This window comes from Felis catus, chromosome A1 (assembly GCF_018350175.1).
Source record: "Felis catus isolate Fca126 chromosome A1, F.catus_Fca126_mat1.0, whole genome shotgun sequence".
Classification (NCBI taxonomy): Eukaryota; Metazoa; Chordata; class Mammalia; order Carnivora; family Felidae; genus Felis; species Felis catus.
In genome coordinates, this window is record NC_058368.1 from 139,148,224 (window position 1) to 139,170,565 (window position 22,342).

The window sequence follows — 22,342 nt, forward strand, 5'->3', positions numbered from 1 at the left end:
GCTTAGGATTCTGAGTCTTCCTCTCTCTCTCTCTCTGCTGCTCCTCCCATCTTGCTCGCTCTCACGCGCTCTCTCTCCCTCAAAAATAAGTAACACATTAAAAAAAAATTTCAGCTGCATATATTTTTTAAATAAATAAAAGAAAATAGCAAACTAAATGATGCCTTATGGTGTTTATGGTCACGGATCTAAGTATGAAACTTAGAACAGGAAGGATATACACCAACTTCAGGAACACTATTATCACTGGGGAGAAAAGAAGGGGGAATGGGATTACGGAGGGGTCCAAAGAGACCAGCAACTGTATCTACAAGATTTTATTTAGTTCTCCCTACAAGTTAATAAAAACAACAAGGCAAAACCTTAACAACTGTTAATCTGGATAATGGATACATTGACACTAGGATACTATTGTCTCATTTTTTTTTTCCTGTATATTTGAAAATGTTTCTCACATTTTCTGGTTTCAGTTTCTTCTATACCTATGAGAAAGAAGAAGCCAGAGAAAACAAGCACAAGAGGCCACAGTGATCATCTGTCTGAATTTAAATGACTAAATGACTAAATGACTAAAATACTGTGTAAGCATTACACAGTAAGTATGAGGTCCAAAAGGAGTACTTTACAAAGGGTGACTAGACTTGAAGGTCCCAGTTCAGATCTGTCTGGCCAGAGTCAGAAAGAGAACTCTCACACTAATGTCATTCAGCTAAATAATACAGAAGGTATGTGCCCACAACAAAGAACATCTATCAACTAAGCAGCATTAGCTATTCCTTAACAAGTTTTGAAGACTTCTTCCTCTTACTGACATTCTATATGCAGCACTAATTCATTCAGCCTTGCAATAACATTCTTTTAAAGCATAAGCTTTATAATATGGACCCTACAATTCTCCACAGATATTCCCCAATGCTAAATGTCTCCCAACTATTTTAACCTTCTTTGCCTCACAGAATCTTTTCACAGCCATTTATTCAGCACATTCATTCCATGCAAAGAACTAGACCGAGTGGTGTTACAAAAAGTGGTGTTACAAAAGTGGTGTTACATACATACAATTTATGCACAACGAACTCAGCATCTAAACTGTTGTTAAAATAAAAACTCAGAAGAAATAGAAGATAAGGTACTTAGAAGGTACTTAAGAAGTATAAGAACACTACACGTAAAGCATCACAAGACTTAGAGGAGGAAAGATATATTTTTGTTGGGCAGCGATCAGGCAAGGCTTTCAGCCTGGGCCCTAACAAAGAGGCAGATTCCAGAAAACTCAGGATAATTAACTCCAGAGTTATTACGAATTTACTGATGTGGATGGGTACAAAATTAATACAAATCATATCTTTCATATTTATAACGACTAGTGAGAAGAAATAATGTAAGAAAACACAACATCTATAATAGCAACAAAAAAGATAAAATTCCTAAACATACACATTTTTTTCCTATGTTAGTTCTAAGAACTGTATGGAGAATATATACATGCTAACTGGTTTGAACAAAATCCTACAGTTGTACATATTACACAATAATAATATGTTGGATAGAAGAAAAACAACAGTCAATTCTCCATAAGCTAACATGCAAAGGTTTTGTTTTGTTTTGACATTTTTAAAAATTCTAATTCCAGGGTAGTGAACATACAGTGTTAAATCAGTTTCAGGCGTACGACAGTTGAATGTATAGATTCACTTGGGCTGCTTATCCATAGTTTGGCTATTGTAAATAATGCTGCAATAAACACAGGGGTGCATATATTGCTTCCAATTAGTGTTTTAATAGCCTCTGGGTAAATACCCAGTAGTGTGATTACTAGATCATAAGGTAGTTCTATTTTTAATTTTTTGAATAACTCCATTCTGTTTCCACAGTTTGCATCAGTTTGCATTCCCACCAACAGTGCAAGAGAGTTCCCCTTTCTTCACATCCTTGCCAAAATTGGTTGTTTCTGGATTTTAGCCACTCTGACAGGTATGAGGTGGTACCTCACTGTGGTTTTGATTTGCATTTCCTTAATGATGACTGATGTTGATCATCTTTTTATGTGTCTGTTGTCCATCTGGACATCTTCTTTGGAGAAATGTCGGTTCATGTCTTCTGCCCACTGCAAATTGGATCATTTGTTTTTTCCGTGTTGAGTTGTATCAGTTCTTTATATATTTTATATACTACAACCCTTCACCAAATAGGTCATTTGGAAATATCTTCTCCCATTCTGCAGGCTGTCTTTTCATTCTCCTGTGTTATTTCCTTTGTGGTGCTGTGCAGCAACTTTTCATTTTTATTTTTGCTTTTGTTTCCCCTGCCTCAGGAGACCTATCTTGAAGGATGTTGTTAAGATTGATGTCTGAGAAATTATTGCCTGTGTCCTTTTCCGGGATATTTATGGTTTCAGTTCTCACATTAGGTCCTTGATCCATTTTGGGAGTATGGTGTATAAAGGGTCCAGTTCCATTCTTTTGCATGATGCTGTCCAGTTTTCCTAACACCACTTGTTGAAAAGAGTTTTTTCCCCGTTGCACATTCTTGCCTCCTTTTCAAAGATTAACTGACCATATAATTATGTGTTTATTTCTGGGCTTCCTATTCTGTTCTATTTGATCTACAGGTCTGTTTTTGTGCCAGTACCATGCTGTATTGGTTACTACAGCTTTATAGTATATTTTGATATCTGGGACTGTGATACCTCCAGCTTTACTTTTCCTTTTTAAGGTTGCTGTGACTATGGGACGACTTTCATGGTTCCATACAAATTTTACAATTGCCTGTTTTAGTCATGTGAAAAATGCTATTGGTATTTTGATAAGGATTGCATTTAAATCTGTAGATTGCTTTAGGTAGTATGGACCTTTTAACAATATTTCTTCTTCCTGTCCATGAGCATGGAATGTCTTTCCATTTCTTTGTGTTCTCTTCAATTTCTTCCATCAGTGTTTTATAGTTTTCAGAGTGCAGATATTTCACCTCTTTGGTTAGGTTTATTCCTAGGTATTTTATTATTTTTGGTGCCACTGTAAATGGGATTATTTTCTTAATTTCTCTTTCTGCTGCTTCCTTATTAGTGTATAGAATTGCAACAGACTTCTGCAAACTGATTTTGTATCCTGCAACTTTACTGAATTCATTTATTAGTTCTAATAGTTTTGGTGTTTATTTATTTATTTTTTTTAAGATTTTACTTTTAAGTAATCTCTACACCCATCATGAGGCCCCAACTTACAACCCCTGAGATCAAAAGTCGCAGGCTCCATTGACTGAGCAGACAGGCACCCCTATCAAATCTAACAGTTTTTGGGGGAGTCTTTAGGGGCTAATCTGTAAATATAAAAGTAATCCCAATAACATCCCAACAGAATTCTGTTTTTCATCTAGTAAACAGATTCGCAAGTCCACACAGGGAAACAAATAAGCAAGGTCAGACATATTAAATGGGGGAGACTAGTCTTTTTAGATGCTCAAAAGCTAAAATAAATACAACAGTGAGGTAATGGAACTTAAAAGATAACAGAAATGAATAAGCAAATAAGAAATCTACACAAATATATACACACACAAAAATTTAACGTATGCTATACATGAAAACTTAGTGAACTTTTTGTTAAAGGGACAGGTAATAAATATTTTAAGCTTACAGGCAATATAGGCACTGTCATATTGTCAATATGGGCACTAACCAATTCTGATGTTTTAGTGCAAAAGAAGCCGAAGACATTATGTAAATGAAGGAACATGGCTGTGTTCCAATAAAACTTTATTTCTAAAGACAATTAGGTCAATGGACCATTGTCTTCTAACCTGATACAGACATAAATGCCAAACACTGCAAAAAAAAATAAATTATTCAATAAATGAGACTAGAGCAACCACATACCTGTCACGTAAAATAAAGTTGGATCTATACCTCACACGGTACCCAGGATAAATTCCAAATGAATAAAAGATACAGGAGACTTTATTTAATCCATGTCTTTAGGAATGGGTACATGCTACAGTATTGTGTAAATCAGCTCCTCATAGTTAGCTAATCATCTACTCTAGCTTGCCCATCCATACTTGGCACTCATTACCTATATGCAGAATGAAAATTATCTTTCTAAAGCTTACAATGTCAAACACTATAATATTTCCTATATCATTAAAAATATTCATGGAAACAAGTGAAGATCATCAAAAATATTGGACACGGAGCATCATCAAGGAACTACTAATTACATTGAAAGAGAAAACCAAATGGAAATCCAAGTTCTTCAAATTTAATAAGCATGCTATAAGATAGACAGGAAGACCAAGAAATAGAAAATGGAGATGCCACTTAGTCTAAAATTTTCTATTTTCAATGTACTCCTTTATTTTCACATTTCAAAGAGTCTTATTCACAAAATTATACAAATGACATCAACAAAATATTATTGGGCAATTTCTGCCTAAAGTGAAGGATAACTAAAGCTCCCTAAGACTTTTTGCAAAAATAGACATGCACCTATAATTCATTTGGTATTCAATTTATCATAATCAAGGCATTATTCATAACGACGAAAAAGTGGAAACAACCCAAAAGCCAATCAACGGATGATGGATAAACAAAATGTGGCATATCCATAAAATGGACTATTATTCATCCATAAAAACAAATTAACCACTGACTCATGCTACGCCATGGATGAACCTTAAAAAATTTTAAGCACAATAAAAGAAGCCAGACACAAAGGGCTTGTAATTTAATCATATCCCATGATTACATTTGTATGAAATGTCCAGAATAGGTAAATCCATAGAGAACGAAAATGGATTAGTGGCTGCTAGGGATGAAGGAATGGAGGAATGAAGAGTGACCACTAACTAGTGCAGGGGTTTTTTTTGGAATAATGAGAATGTTCTGGAATTAGATAGTGGTTATGGTTGTACAGCTATGACTATAATAAAAGCCACTGAATTGTATATTTTAAGAGGATGAATTTTATGGTATGTGAATTATATTTCAACTTTTTAAAAAAGCTCCCACACTTCCAAAAAGCCATTACATGAAATAAGGACATATTTGTAAAATGAAGCCCTATGGAGCCAAAGAATCCAAATTTATTTAATACTTACTCATATATGCACATTTACAATATTCTGCAGAAACAACTCAGAAGTGACACTGAGACAAGTTTACCATTTTTTAACTTAATTTACCTGTGTACATTAGAGAGGAGAGTGGATACCGCAAGCCAAGTGCATCTTCTGTAAAGGAATCAACAAAGTCCTCCAGCATTTGAAGCCCAAAATCTTTGCCTCGATACTTCTTTCTTACAAACATTGTATCAAGGACTGGCAGTTGGTAGCTTTGGGTAAGAAATGAGGCACATACACTTCCTGTAGTCATAAAACAGAAACCCAACAATTTTTCACATTAAAAGGCCAAATATGTACATACATTTAAAGAACATGAGTCAACAGTCTTTCTAGAAATGGTTAGTTTTTTACTACATCAAGAAGAATGTTAAATAAATGGATCAATTTCATAATATAAAATCCTTTCCAGCTGCTATTACACATCAAAAAGTATATATGTGATAATGAGAAGAGCTATGTATTTTGTTTGCCAACAGTATCACCTAACACAAGTAACTATTCTTTCTCATTTTATGAGCTATATACTAGAATATGCATCTCTGTAGACTTGCACAACTTTAAAACTCATCAATTGGGGCGCCTGGGTGGCTCAGTCGGTTGAGCGTCTGACTTCAGCTCAGATCATGATCTCACGATTTGTGGGTTAGAGCCCCATGTTGGGCTCTGTGCTGACAGCTCAGAGCCTGGAGCCTGCTTCGGATTCTGTGTCTCCCTCTCTCTGGCCCTTCCCCGTTCATGCTCTCTCTCTCTGTCTCTCTCTCTCTCAAAAATAAATAAACATTCAAAAAAATTACAAAAAAGAAACTCATCAATTACTACATTTTAGAACTGAAAGAGTATCTGGTGGCTGCATATAGGTTATAATACACAAAGTATCTCATTCCAGCTATGGTCCCTGAACATCCATCTTATCCCTTTTTCTCTAGAGAGTAGAGTCTCATTTTTATCTACTTCATGATGGCAAAGAAGCAAATTAGTTCTCCAGATTTTTAAAGACTATAGATTAGGACTAAATGGAAACATTGGTCTTGGAAATGGCTATGTTAGCAATCTTTTTGCTGGGAGTCTATTTTTTAAAATACCCTGTATGTTTAAGGTTAAACAGGATAAATAATTTATAGTAACTAAATATGCCTCTTATTACACAGGTATACTGGTTTGTCTTTTAACAACACTGATTTGTGTTCTGACCCTCTAATTAGACGTGTTAGCACCTTAACACATTTTAAGACAGTACATAAGTTGTGGGCATCATGGTAGGGTATCCCACACTTATCTCTATTAATTTTAGAATTAGTTCATATTTATCAGTCAATATTCTACTCTTTTTGTGCCATAAATAAAATAACTTACTGTTCTCAGATTATTCATATTATTTGAGATAAATTCCAATAATGAAGTTCAAGGAGGAAACAAAATTTCAGGTAACAAACAACTTACAAATTGACTTTCACCAATCATATCATTTGATGAACTGGTCAATATAACAAGATTTTTTGTTAGTTGAACCAAATAATTTGAATTACTTATGATTAAATTGGAGAATTTCAGTAACAGTCTCCAAGACTATCAACTAATTTAAGTTTACAATAGGAAATTCACATTACTTGGATCTTAACTGCCAACATTTGGTGAGGGTATATCTATGGGTTAAGAGGTCTTAAATAATGACTATAGTTAACAATACTGTGCACTTGAAATTTGCTAAGAAGAAATTACATGTTATCACTATACAAAGAAGAGAAAATGGTAACTATGAGCAGCAATATATGTTAATTAGCTTGATTTTGGTGACTCACAATGTATACATATATCATCAAGTCGTACACCTTAAGTATGTACCACTTTTAATTGTCAATTTTACTCACAAAGCTGAAATATACAAATTGCTTGTAAAAGTCTAACAGGTAGTCTCAGCAACAAGCTATTTTGACCGGAATCAACTTATATATAATACCTTGAAATTAGAGTTTTTTATAATATAACTGCTGATAGTGATTCTGAAATCAAAAGAGACATTACTTCATAAGCACTAGTAATTCAAAGAACAAAGAAAAAATGAGAAGTAAAAGCACTATCTGGTTCTAATTCTCAATATGGAACCTGAGGATTTATGGCCATTCACTATTGTACAAGTTTCAGGTTCCTTACAGAAAAATCATAATTTCATGACAGAAATTTTCCACAAATTGATTTTTTTTTTGTTTCACACAAACATTTCTTCGAGTAGAGAAGAGGTAAATTCCAGCATCTTCAAGTGTTAAAGCTTATGGAATTAGTGTCCGTAAAGTTTAAAATTCTTCTATTTATTTACCACATAGATGCTCCTTGCAAAAAAAAACCATGCAGATTCTCTTCCTTTACTTAAATATTTATACAGTTGACCCTTGAACAACTTGGGAGTCAGGGGCACTGACCCCTGAGCAGCTGAAAATCCACCTGCCACTAACAGCCTACTATTGACTGGAAGCCTAATACCAAACAGTCCACTCACGTCCATTTTGTATTTTATATGTATTACATACTATATTTTTCCAATACAGGAAGCTAGAGAAAAAAAATGTTATTAAGAAAGTCACAAGAAAGAGAAAATACATTTACAGTACTGTACTGTATTTATTGAAAAAAAATGCATATATAGTGGAGTCATATGGTTCAAACCTATGTCGTTCAAGGGTCAACTGTACTTTGTATACAGGTTCTACTGGATTATCTAGTAAAGCAAAACCACAACCTGCTAACTTAGATGAAAGATGAAGTTTCATTAAATTTACTAACTGAAATTGAATTAAATTTAGCATTGCACATGGTAGACTGAATACTTATAATCCTCAAAGTTCCAACTTGACCACCTTCTTCCATATATTCTCTGGGAAATCTCACCTACTCCCAAGGCTTCTACCATCTATCCAAATGATGATGATCACTCATCTTTAATTTATTTAATACATGAGACTTTCCCAACATTAAGAATGGAAGTGCTCACATAAATGTAAATATAACAAAAATCATATGATTAGTTCAATAAACAGGAAAAAGAAAAACATCTGACAAAACCCAACACCTTTCATGATAAAAATACTCAATTTCCTAAACCTCATAAACCTCATAAAGGGACTATGAAAAACCCACAGCTAACATCACACTTAATGATGAAAGACTGGACGGTTTCTCCTAAGATCAGGAATAAAACAAAACTTCATTCTCACTGCTTCTATTCAACACTGTACTAGAGTTCTAATTAAGCAAGAAAAGCAAACAAAAGACAGCTAGTCTGAAAAGAAAGAAGTAGAGCTACATTTTCAAATGACAGGATTTTGTATATAGAAAATCTTAAGGAATCCACAAAAAAATTATTAAAACTGATAAAAGGCACATCAGCAAGGATGCAGGACACAAGGTCAATATACATTCAATTATATTTCTATATACCAGCAATGAACAATTTGAAAATGAAATTAAACAATTTACCACAGCATTAACAAATAATAAAATTCTTACAAATAAACTTAACAAAAAAACTGCAAAGCTTAATATGCTTACTGAAAATTGCAAACATTGTTAAAAGAAATTAAAGAACATCTAAATAAATGAAAAGACATCCATGTTCTTGGATCAGAGGACTTATAATTATTAAATGTCAATATATTCCCCAAATTGACCTAAAAATTGACAATTCTCAGCTACATTTTTTTGCAGAAATTGTCATGGTCTGGGGCACCTGGAGGGCTCAGTCGGTTAAGCATGGATTCCTGATTTCAGCTCAGGTCATGATCTCACAAACAGAGCACAGAGTAGCACAGAGCCTGCTGGGGAATCTCTCCCTTTCTCCCTCTGCCCCTCCCCACTTGCTCATGCTGTTTCTCTAAATAAATAAATAAATAAATAAATAAATAAATAAATAAACAAACAAACAAACAAACAAACAAACAAACTAACTTAAAAAAAAAAAAGAAAAGAAACTGACAAGGTGATCCTAAATTCATATGAATTGCAAAGGACCTCAAAAAGCAAAAACAATCTTAATGAAAAACAAAGTTGGAGGATTCACACTTGCCATTTTCAATCTTATAAAGCTGCAGTAATCAAGACAGTATGGTACTGGCACACGAACAGATACAGAGATCAGTGGAATAGAACTGAGGACCCAGAAACAAGACTTCATATTTATAGTCAAATCATTTTTGACAGGGGCTCCAGCTCAACTCTATGGAAAAAGAATAGCCTTTCCAATGAATAGTCCTGGGATGACAAGATATTCACCTATGCAAAAAAAAAAAAAAACAAAAAAAAAACAAAAAAGCAAAAAAAAAAAAAAAAAAACACCAAAAAACCATGATGGACTCCTTTCCTCACAACTTATAAGCAAATTAAATGCAAAAGGATTATCAACCTAAATATAAGAGCTAAAACTATAAAGCTTTAGAGGAAAAGATAGCAATATATCTTTATCACCTTGGATTACACAAAGCTTTCTTAGATAAATACCAAAAGCAAAAGTGACAAAGAAAAAGAAGATAAATTGTATTTCATCAAAATTTAAAAATTCTGTGCTTGAAGGGCGCCTGGGTGGCACAGTCGGTTAAGCGTCCGACTTCGGCCAGGTCACGATCTCGCGGTCCGGGAGTTCGAGCCCCGCGTCAGGCTCTGGGCTGATGGCTCGGAGCCTGGAGCCTGTTTCCGATTCTGTGTCTCCCTCTCTCTCTGCCCCTCCCCCGTTCATGCTCTGTCTCTCTCTGTCCCAAAAATAAATAAACGTTGAAAAAAAAAAATTTTTTTTAATAAAATAAAAAAAATTCTGTGCTTGAAAGGACACCATCAAGAAACTGAAAGACAACCCCAAAATAGGAAAAAATATTTCCGTATTATATATCCCAGAAAAGATTTGTATATCAAATTGATAAAGAATGCTTATTAACTCAATAATAAAAAGACAAACAAAATTGTATTTTAAAATGGGCTAAGGACTGGAGCATGCCTTGGTAGCTCAGTCAGTTAAGTATGTGACATCGGCTCAGGTCATGATCTTGCAGTTCGTGGGTTTGAGCCCTGCATCGGGCTCTGTGCTGACAGCTCAGAGCCTGGAGCCTGCTTTGGATTCTGTGTCTCCCTCTCTCTCTGCCCCTCCCCTGGCTCATGTTCTCCCTCCTCCCTCCCTCCCTCTATCTCTCCCTCTCTCAAAAATAAATAAACATTAAAAAAAATCTTTTCAAATAGGCTAAGGATTTAAATACACACTTCTCCAAAGAAGACATACAAATGGCTGACAGGTATATGAAAAAACATTCAATGTCACTCATCACTGGGGATACTCACATCAAAACAATAAAGAAGTATCACTTCACACCTGTCAGAATGACTATTACCAAAACAAAACAAAACAAAACAAAAAGACATCAAGTGTTGGTGACGGAAAACTGGAACCCTTGTACACTGTTGATCATAATACAAAATGGTGCAGCCGCAATGGAAACAATATAGAAGTTCTTCAAAAAATCAAAAATATAACTACCATATCATCCAGCAATGGCACTTCTGGGTATTTATCTAAAAGAATTGAAATCAGGATCTCAAAGAGATATCAGTAATCCCATGTTCATTTCAGCACTATTCAAAATAGCCAAGATGGTATGACAACCTAAATGTCCACTAGTGATGGGTGAGTCAATAAAGAAAATGCAATATACACATATAATGGAATAATATTCAGCCTTTTAAATAATAAATCTCGGGGGCACCTGGGTGGCTCAGTCGGTTGAGCGTCCGACTTCAGCTCAGGTCACAATCTCGCGGTCCGCGAGTTTGAGCCCCGCGTCGGGCTCTGGGCTGATGGCTCAGAGCCTGGAGCTTGCTTCCGATTCTGTGTCTCCCTCTCTCTCTGCCCCTCCCCCATTCATGCTGTGTCTCTCTCTGTCTCAAAAATCAAAATTAAAAAATAATAAATCTCGTAGAGCACCTGGGTGGCTCAGTCAGTTAAGCATCTGACTTCAGCTCAGGTCATGATCTTGCTGTTCCTGAGTTGGAGCCCCACATCAGGATCCTCTATTCCACTTCAGATCCTCTGTTTCCTTCTCTGTTTACCCCTCCCCTGATGGTGTGCGCACACACACACACGCTCTCTCTCTCTCTCTCTCAAAAATAAATAATGTAAAAAAATAAAAAATAAATCTTGTGATATATGACAACATGAATGAACCTTGAGGACAACATGCTAAATGAAATAAGCCAGCCACAGAAGTAAAAATACCGTGTGACTCCAACCATAAGAGGTATCTAAAAGAGTCAAACTCTTAAAGCAGAAAACAGTCACCAAGGCAGAAGAGATGAAATGGCGAGATGACAATCAACGGGTTGAAAGCTTCATTAATATAAGATGAGTAAATTCTATGGATCCTCTGTATAACATTATTCCTATAGTTAATAATATATCCTACACTTAAAAATCTGTTAAGAGTAAATCTTGTGTTCTTAAGCCAATAAAGTAAGGATTTAAAAAAGCTTTTTCAAGATAAATAATGCACATAGAAAGTAGATTAGTGGTTTCCAGGGACTGTTGGGTAAAGAAAATGAGTGACTGTTAATGGTCACAGGCATTCTTTTTGAAGTGATGAAAATGTTTTGGAATTAGACAGTGGTGATGGTTGCACAACTTTGTGAATACATAAAAATCACTTTAAAAAGAGTAAATTCCTTGGGGAGCCTGGGTAGCTCAGTCGGTTGAGCATCTCACTTGGTCTTAGATCATGATCTTGTGGTTTCTGAGTTCAAGCTCCACATCAGGCTCACTGCTGTTGGCGCAAAGCCTGCTTAGGATCCTCTGTCCCCCTCTCTCTGCCCCTCTTCCCCCTTGAACTCCCCCAAAAATAAATATCTAAAAAAGTTTAAAGAGTGAATTTCATGATATGTGAATCTCTAAATTAACTCATGTGAAAGAAACCTGACTAAAACAAAAATGTACATAATGTAATGATTCCATTTTATGAAATTCCAGAAAAAGCAAGCTAATCTATACTAATAGATAGTTTGCTTGGGGATTCATAGTGGGCAGAGGGATGGTTACCAAGAAACGCAAACAAACTTTTGGGGATAATGGATATGGTTATTATTTTGATTGTGGTTAATAATTTCACAGCTTGTATACATATATCAAAACACAATAAATTATCAATTTTAAATACTAGCAATTTTTGCATGTCAGTTATACCACAATAAAGCTGAAGGGGGAAAAACACACACACACACACACACACAAAAAAAAAAAAAACAAAAAAAAAGACAACCCAATCTACAAATGGTTGCGTAAAGGATCTAAAAAGACATTTTTCCAGAGAAGACATATATACATGAAATGGCCAATAAACACATGAAAAGACACTCAAAATTCTTAGCCATTAAGGAAATACAATTCAGAATGATAATGCCATGCCACTTCATACTTATTAAACTAACTAAAATAAGAAAGATAAATAAAAATAAGTATTGGTGAGGATGTGGAGAAACGTGGTATATTGTTGGTGGGAATGTAAAATGGTACAATTCCTTTGGAAAACCATTTGGCAGCTCCTCAAAAGGCTAACCTTAGAGTTACCATATGATCCTGCAATTCCGCTCCTAGGTATATACCCAAGAGAAATAAAAACACATCCACACAAAAACCTACACACAAATCTTCACAACAGCATTATTTATAATAACCAAAAAGTGGCAACAACTCAAAAGTCCATCAAATGATGAAAGACGATATTGGTACACCCATACAAGGCACAGTATTTGTCCCTAAAAAGGAATGAAGTGGTGATAACATTAACACACTGCAACATGGACGAAACTTGAATAGTACTCTAAGCCAAAGAAGTCAGACACAAAAAACTACTGTGTCTGATTGTATATTGTAGGACTCCATTTATATGTCCAAAATAGACAAATTTAGAGAGACAGAAATCTAGAGACAGACTAGTGGGTGCCTAAGGCCAGACGCTGAGGGAGTTTAAAGTGACTGCCAATGAGTACAAGGTTTCCTTTTGGAGATGACCCAAGTGATCTAAATTTGGTTAGGGTGATACTTGTACAATTTGGTGAACCTACTGAAAAAAAAACTGAATTGCATAATTTACATAGGTGAATTGTATGAAATGTGAATACTACCTCAATAAAGCTATTAAAATTTAAATAAAACAGAATAATAATTTATACCTGTGATTCCAATAAATGATTTTTAATCAGATTTTTCATGGAAACTCCCCAAAGCTGATCTTCCCTTACCAACTTTTCAGTAAACCTCATCACCACCCACCCAGCTCCTCATAGCAAAAAGTCTCTAATTCACCCTTAACTCATTTCCTTCATAGCCCATGTACAATCCATCAGAAATCCTGCAGCAGTAACTTCATAATTTATCTCAAATATGATGACTTCTACCCCATCTCCCTTGTCCAAGCCACCATCAGCTCTCACCAGGGCCTCTGTGCAACAGCCTCTTAACGAACTAAACTCAACCCCGGCATCTCCTCTCCTGGTTTTTCATACAATAGAGTTAATTATTTATTTTAAACAAAACTCATATCGCATTACACCCATGTTCAAAACCCTTCAATGGACTCTCATTACCAGAAGAAATTCAAACTCTTTCCTTGGCCTACAAGACCATTTAGGATATGGACCTGCCTCTCTCTATCCCCATATCACTCACTCCCTCTACTATAGCGACTGGCCTTCTTGCTCTATCTGAAGCACCCTAAACTTGCTTCTGCCTCAGGGCTTCTACGTTTCAGTTCTTTGCCTGAAAACCTCTTCACCTGAAACATCACATATCTAATCATCCCTTACTTCCTTCAGAGATGCGTATGTGGACCTTTCTATTTAAAACAGTACCTCCCACACACACTCCGTTCTTTTGTCTACTTTAGTTTTCTTCGCAGCATTGTCCACTTGTCTCTGTTCATTGCTAACTCCTCTAAAATCTAAGTTCCACAAGGAGAATTTATACAATTTTTACTATCTCTCAGTATCTCCTTCTTGCTCTTTCTCCTATTCACCTTCTTCCCCTTTCCTTCCTCCCCTATCTATATAACACTTAGAAATAATTTTTTAAAAGATGAGTAACATTTGACAATATCATTCAGGGTCTATGCGTCAAATTCAAGAACAGATATTCTGCCCCAACTGAGTGGCTTTCTGTTCTCATGGAATCACCATTTCTTCTTTGTCCACCAGGAATATGTCTTCCCTCACCTTCAAAAAACTGGTTTAATGTCTCATGAAGGCATCAGTGTGTGACTGTCTCCAGAGAATGCATGCATAAAGTGAATTCTTTTTATTAAAAAATGTTTTTAAGGTTTATTTCTGCAAGAGAGAGACAGACAAAGCACAAGCAGGGGAGGGGCAGAGAGAGAGGGAGACACAGAATCCGAAGCAGGCACCAGGCTCTGTCAGCACAGAGCCCAACGCGGGGCTCGAACTCGAGAACTAGGAGATTGTGACCTGAGCTGAAGTTGGACGCGCAACCAAATGATCCACCTGGCGCCCCTGAAGTGAATTCTAAACAAACAATGTGATTATATCTACGTGAGAGATCTTGTCATACACTAGTCAAGTATCCTTATCACAGTCTCATCACAGCATAAATGCTCTATAAATCAGTTTTAGTAACGTTAGCTGTTTTAACAAACCAATATGGAAAGCTTAACGTAAGACTTATTTTTGCTTAAGTAGCAGTCCCACATAGGTGTTAATGCAGACTGGTTGGTTTTCTGATGCACAACCATCCAAGAAATGTTTCAGTCACCTATTGCTGCCCGACAAACCATCCCAAAATGTACTGGCTTAAAACAAAAACTTGCTTCATTTATCACAACTCTCACATGGTATCAGATGGGGCAATGAAACAGCTCAAAGTCCAAATGGCCTCACTCCCACAAGATACAGTGTATTAGCTTCTGAACTACAAGTGCAGCTGGGCTTACCAGCTGGGAGCCTCAGTTCTCCTCAGCGCAGCTGTTTGGACTTCCTCACCACATGGCAGTCTCGAAGCAGTCATATTTCTGACATAGTGACTTAGCTTCTAACAGTACAAACTTCCAGGCTTTAAGGTTTAGCACAGCGTCACTTGTGCTGCCTTCTACTGGTAAACCATGTCACAAGGCCAGCTCAGATTCAAGCAAGCTACACAAGCACATAAATACTGGAAACTGGGTAAACTGGACTACCAAAGGAACTCACGTTCCTTCTATCTTGTGGCTTCCCCACAGATGGAGAAAAGCAGTCCATCTTAACCACTTTGATCTGTCACACATATCATTTTTCATCACTTTGGGAACAACTAGTCACACAACCCCACCTAGCTTAGCCTCAACAATGAGTGGAAAATATAATTCCTGACTGTGCAGCTATTGGCCAATGACTAGAATAAAGAAGATGAAGCACAAATATTTAGTGGACAGTTGGCAGCTTCCGCTAACTTTCCCCTTTCTCTTATCTCCCACTAGATTAACATTTCCTTTTTAACTGTCAGGAAATCAATGAGCACATCTCAACAGATACTACCTTCCCCAGGCAGATTCCCTCCACAGTTATGTTTGGTTACTTCACGCTGCTTCCAGTAACTTATATCCTCACACCAATATTCATAAACACGCACTCACTTTATACAAGCATTTTGACTGATCTCATCTTTGTTTTAAAATGACACTGATTTCTGGGGCACCTGGCTGGGCTCATTCACTGGAGCATGCGACTCCTGATCTCAGGGTTGAGTTTGAGCCCCACAATGGAGGCAGAGATTACTTATCACAAAATCATAAAATCATGCATCTACAAATACACTCATGCATAGATAATAAGCAGAATTGCACTGCCTTCTGTCAAAATCCACACCTCCCCCATGTGATCAAACTTCTATTTCTAACTATCTGTTAGATGTCACATTGGATCATTGAACTTTACATGTCAAAAGTGAACTCAAGTATTACCAAATCCACTCCTCCTTCTGTACTCCCATCTTAACATCTTCCCACCCGGGCACCCAAGCCAAAACCCACGGAAGTCATCACTGGTTCCTTCCCTCCCCTTCAACATACAGACTCAAGTCATCATACTCTGTCCACCCAAAAATCTCCCTCAAATCCGTTTCCTTCTCTATTCCTATTCCCGCATCCCTAATGTCAGTCCTTCTTACGCCTGGACCACTAAAATAGCTCCCAGTTAACTGACTTCCCTGATTTCAGAATACAATTTCCCTACCCAATCACCAAGTCCTACAAAAATTATCTCACTAAAATATTTAATCATGTTACCCCTACATAAAATCGATAGCTTCTTTGCCAATAAAATTCCAAACTTTAGTATGGCATTTAAGGCCTTTGACAAGGGGACCTCCATCTTTACCTCTCACCCACTCAACCCTCCCTACCCTTTAGTCCCACCAGCTTATTCAGGATGGCGTCCCAAATACACCTTCAATTTTCATGACTCTGTGCCTTCTTTTATATATTTATATCCCATTTATAAGTTTACTAAGAAGTTCTTGCCCTTCGCCCCTTCTCTGCCTACTGAAAGCCACTTTTAATTATTACTTCCTCAGTGACACCTTCCTCTAGGCAAAATTTGCTGCTCCACTCTTCAGTGACTCCTGTTTGATAACTCAAATACAGTACTTACCAAACTAAATTATAAGTAGCTGTTTAATGACTATAGTTTTCTGTCTCATCCACTAGATTTTTGGTGCTTTGAAGGCAGAGGAACCCAAGACCAGCCATCTTTGTGTCTATATTGACAATGAAAGCACCCCTGTATCTCCCTAATAAACAGAACCCTTATTGGAAAGCATGTGGCTTTTTAGATGGCTAGAAATTCACCTGAAAACAAAGTAGCCACTTCATTTCCCAATGACACACTTCGGGTAGCCAACAGTGGTTGAGACTTCCCCATGCCTTTGTTCATTTCCTTTAAAAAAAAATTATACCTAGACAGACTCAAGGCCCTACAATATAATCTCACTCCTCCAACACAAATTTCTGCTACGTTTTGCCTTTACCTATACTACCAATCTTTATCATTTTATATCACAGTTTGATGTTCCTTTAAAAATAGAAGGGCCAGAGATAGGCAGTTCAGTGAACAGGAGGTGAGTGATTTGCCCAAAAAAGGAGGGAAGACAACAGACCATCTCAACTAAAACATCTAAAAATCATAAAGAAAGCTGACTAGCAAATAATGAGAGAGAGAAAAACGCTTCCATTATGAATTGTTACACATGAGGGTTACAAAAATCAAACATATGTCCCTTAGTACTGATCATAAGTCCCTTTGGTGGTGACTCAACAAAATGATAGCTGTTGATTAGATTGTGTCTCCTTGATATGGTTGATTATACTTTCCAAAAATGTGGATCTTCATTTTTTCCCCCCAAAATATGGGTCTTCAAATTAGATCAAGGTGGTTCACAGTTGAAACCAAATAATAATGGACATTTCCAAACAGCAACCAATGACAGTGTCTTCAATTGTTTTTTCCTTCAGCTCATATATGCTAAAATGTGATATCTGATTTACACAAATTTACATCTTTTCTTTATCTTGACAAAGGGCAAAGTTATAAAATTTCCACTGAATTAACAAACAGGTTTCTTGTTTTGTTTTTCACAACTAGGTGAGATATTTTTCATTAAGTAGTTTTCTAGTTAGCACAACGCTTTTATCATTACAGATGCTGTGAGGACTTACAAAGCTCAGGTAGAGGGCTACCTGGGTGGCTGAGTCAGTTAAGCATCTAACTCTTGATTTTGGGTCAGGCCATGATCTCACAGTAGTGAGATCAAGCCCTGCATCAGGCTCCCCGCTGAGCAAGGAGCCTGCTTGGGATTCATTCTCTCTCTCTCTCTCTCTCTCTCTCTCTCTCTGTCTCTCTCGAGAAAGAAAAAAGAGAAAAAAAAAGTTCAGCTAGGTTTTGTGGTAGACACTGATTAGATTCTGGAAATATAGTAAAACCCCGCATCACAAGTAACTTGGTCTGTGAATGTTTCACAAGACAAGCACCCATTTCTAATCTATTTTAACTTGATAAATGAGAGCGATGTCTTGCAATACAAGTAGTATGCGACAGTGAATGCCACATGATCAGAACTGAACCAATGTTTCTTGAAATTTGCTTTGATATATGAGTGCTCTGGATTACAAGCAAGTTTCCAGAACAAGTTATGTTTGCAAACCAAGGTTTTACTGTAGTTCCATTTTTTAAATGTTCACTTTTATTTTGGTTTTGGTTTTTTTTTTTTTAACATTTATTCATTTTTGAAAGACAAAGAGAGACAGAGCGCAAACGGGGGAGGGCTAGAGAGAGAGGGAGGGAGACACAGAATCTGAAGCAGGTTCCAGGCTCCAAGCTGTCAGCACAGAGCCTGATGCGGGGCTTGAACTCACAGACCGCGAGATCATAAGCTGAACCAAAGTCAGCCGCTTAACCGACTGAGCCACCCAAGTGCCCCTCACTTTTGTTTTTAATCAAACTTTTACATGCATACTGTTTAGAGCACAACAGTCCTTTGAGACTCAAAGGAAAAAAAAGCAGTCCCGTGATGGCCTCTGTGATCCATAAATATTTTCTGCTCCCCAGGAATGACCACTCTGAAACTGTTTAACTGATCTTTCTGGTATTTACTTCCATCTCTAATTAACTTACTACTTTTCTTGATGTTTCCATTCCAGGCACCATCAACAGACTTCCCAGTAAGGAAGGGGAGAGTTTACCTCTTCCACACATTTATACACCCAGTCCCAACTGCACCATAACCACACTTCTTCAGTGCCGTAAGGGCACTATTTCACTTCTTGTGCTCAGTAGTGATGAGAAATCTAATCCTTCTGATTCTTGATCCTTTGTACATATGCTTCTCTCATTCTCTGGAGATGTACAAAATTCTTTTATCCCGGATTTCTGAAATTTCATACTAAACTAGCTCAGTATGAGTCTATTTTCATTCACTGGGATGGATTCTCAATGGGTCCTTTTAATGTGGAAATGCATGTTCTATCGTTCTGAGAAATTTTCTCGAATTATTTCATTGGTCATTTCTTCCCCTCCAGTTTCTCTGTTCTCTCTTGAAACATCTATTTTTCAGACCATTCCTGTAATTTTCTTTCCTATTTTCCATCATTTAGGGTTCATGTTGTAGTTGTTCTACTTTCTGAGCAATTTCCTCAACTTTATCTTTCATACATTGTAATTCTGAATTTCCAAGAGCTCTGTACACATTCTTTTAATATATCTTGTCCTCACTTCATCAGTGTAAGGACTATATTAACAGTTGTTTTGCTTTTGCATTGTCTGTCTCTTCCAAATTGCTCTAATTCTTTCTTGGTCTCTGTATTTCCTATCAGTGGCTTTCCCTAACTAAGCAATTTCTTCATAGTTAGGAATGAGACATTAAAAAGCTGATTAGATGTTCTGTGTGCACAGTGGTGACGGCTGACAATGAGCTTCACAGAAGGATGATCTGACTGGGACCTTTCCAAGACGAACCACTTACATTGGTATTTGTAAAATTTTTGTTTTCTCGGGGCACCTGGGTGGCTCAGTAGGTTAAGCATCTGACTTCAGCTCAGGTCATGATCTCTTGGTTTGTGGGTTTAAGCCCTGCATCAGGCTCTGTGCTGACAGCTCAGAACCTGAAACCTGCTTCAGCTTGTGTCTCCCTCTCTCTCTGACCCTTCCCTGCTCACACTCTCATTCTCTCTCTCTAAAACAAACACTAAGAATGTTTAAAAAAAGAAAACAAAATAATTTTTTTCTCTTGGCCACTTCAAAGTCCTCAAACATTTTTGCTCATGTTGTAACCTTAAAAACTTTTTGAAATACCACGTATTCACACATCTTTGGTAACATCTAAAATTTTCTTAAGTTTCTATAATTTCAAGGATAGAATTTCTATCATATTACCAATATCAACTTCTAAGAAACTATCATAAAAGTTTTAAACTTACAAAATCTTGCAAAAATACAGAGTCCAATATACCCTTCATCCAGCTTCCCCTAATGCTAACTTCTTACAGTATCAAAGTACTATTATCAAAACCAAGAGATGAATATTGATAAAATACTATTAACTAGAACCTTATTCAAATTTCACCACTTTTTCCACTACTGCCTCTTTTCTGTTTCCAAATCCAATCTAGGATTCCATACTGGATTTCGTTTAATATGTCTTTAGTTCTCATCTTTGATAATTCCTCCACCTTTGTCTTTCATGATCTTGACACTTCTAGAGATTACTGATCAGTTAGTTTGTAGAATAACCTTCAATTTGGCTTTGCAAATGTCTTCTCATTATAAAATTAAGGTTATGTGTTTTGGGCAAAAATACCAAAAATCATGTTATACCCTTCTCAGTACATCAGAGATCAGGAGTCCACGATATTGACAGGTGTTACTCCTGGTGATATTAACCATGATTTATTAGTTAACAGAGTGTCTGCCATGATTCTCTATGTAAATGTACTATTTTTTCCCTTTACAATTAATAATATTAAAGATAAACAAAAATTGTATCACTTTAATAAATCTAACGGACCCTAGAAACTATTATCAATTTGATAACCGTTATCATCCCCTTAACTGTTCCTTTACTATTGAACTAACCATTCCTTAACACTCAAAAATGTTAAGATGTTCCGTTCCTTTTTCTCCTTGAATTTCTATTTCTCTTATATGTATTCTACAGAATGTTATCATCATGTAATGTACTTTTATTCTTGAGATTATATACTTGATTATTCAACTGTTTTTCGGTGCAAAAACATACCTGTACACAAATATAAATTTTTAAAATTTCTTGTGACCATACAGTTCTAATTATAAAACCAAAATAAATTTTGTGTTATTATCATCATTAATAATAGTAGACAATGGATCAAAACATAAATGTATTCTACATATGGAAAATTACTTATTAGGTGAAAAATAAAATTTTACTCAAAATGTATCTTGAATGAAATAGATGTATCTCACTTTTTTTTTTTTTTTTTTGGTTTATAAGTCCATTAATGAATATTACTTACTACCAGAATGAGACAAGGTTCAGCGCTAATCCTATTCCTTTTTTAATAGATAAAAATACTCAGTAACTATAAAAGGGACCAGAAAATCTTTTGTTATAATGATGTTATTAAATTCTGTGAATTCCCTTTGAGTTATGTTCCAGATTTCACACAAGCTACTGTAAAAAACTACTTTTAACAATGACATCTCCATAACCCCAAAACCATACAAACTCTAAGTCTCCCACAGTGATCTCTGTACTTCAGACAAAAAAAAAAATTATACAGTTTCTTAAATTTCATTACACTGTAATAGGATTTGACTTCATAAACAGTCAAATCCTATTATATATATAAAACTTTTTATATACACATATAAATATATATATAAGCATATATAAATATATATCCTTATATATAAATATATATAAATCCTTATATACATATAAATATATATATAAATCCTTTTTATATATAAATATGTAAATCCTTTTTATATATAAATACATATGTAAATCCTTTTATATATAAATATATATGTAAATCCTTATATATATAAATACATGTAAATCCTTATATATATAAATATATATGTAAGTCCTTTTAAATGTATATATATATACTTTTATATATATATAAATATATATATAAATCCTTTTATATATCAAAACTAATTTTACATCCCAACAAATATCCCAATATACCAATATGCTGTTTAACTTAAAAATCATAAAGAGTAATATCATAAGGCTTTCATTCAATACATATTTGGGTTTTTTTTTGGTTGTTTTTTTTTTTCAACGTTTATTTTTTTTGGGACAGAGAGAGAGAGAGAGAGAGCATGAACGGGGGAGGGGCAGAGAGAGAGGGAGACACAGAATCAGAAACAGGCTCCAGGCTCTGAGCCATCAGCCCAGAGCCTGACGCGGGGCTCGAACTCACGGACCGCGAGATCGTGACCTGGCTGAAGTCGGACGCTTAACCGACTGCGCCACCCAGGCGCCCCAATACATATTTGTTTAATAAAGATTTTATCTTTTTGTTACTGGGAGTTTTTTCCTGATACATAGATTATGAATACTTCTATCAGAAAGTGTTTTAGTGGGAATGCAAGCTGGTGTAGCCACTCTGGAAAACAGTATGCAGGTTCCTTAAAACACTAAAAATAGAACTACCCTACGACCCAGCAATTGCAC

General features: G+C 35.9%; 1 protein-coding gene across 11 annotated transcripts in view; it reads right to left on the reverse strand.

Moving 5' to 3' along the window:
- Positions 1-22,342, reverse strand: part of FAM169A (family with sequence similarity 169 member A) — a 96,468-nt gene that overhangs the window by 25,013 nt on the left and 49,113 nt on the right. For all 11 annotated transcript variants that reach the window (XM_045062099.1, XM_045062089.1, XM_019835558.3 and 8 more), the window contains one exon: positions 5,179-5,358. In XM_045062099.1, coding sequence (XP_044918034.1) covers positions 5,179-5,358 — 180 coding nt within the window. The remainder of the gene's footprint in view (positions 1-5,178; positions 5,359-22,342) is intronic.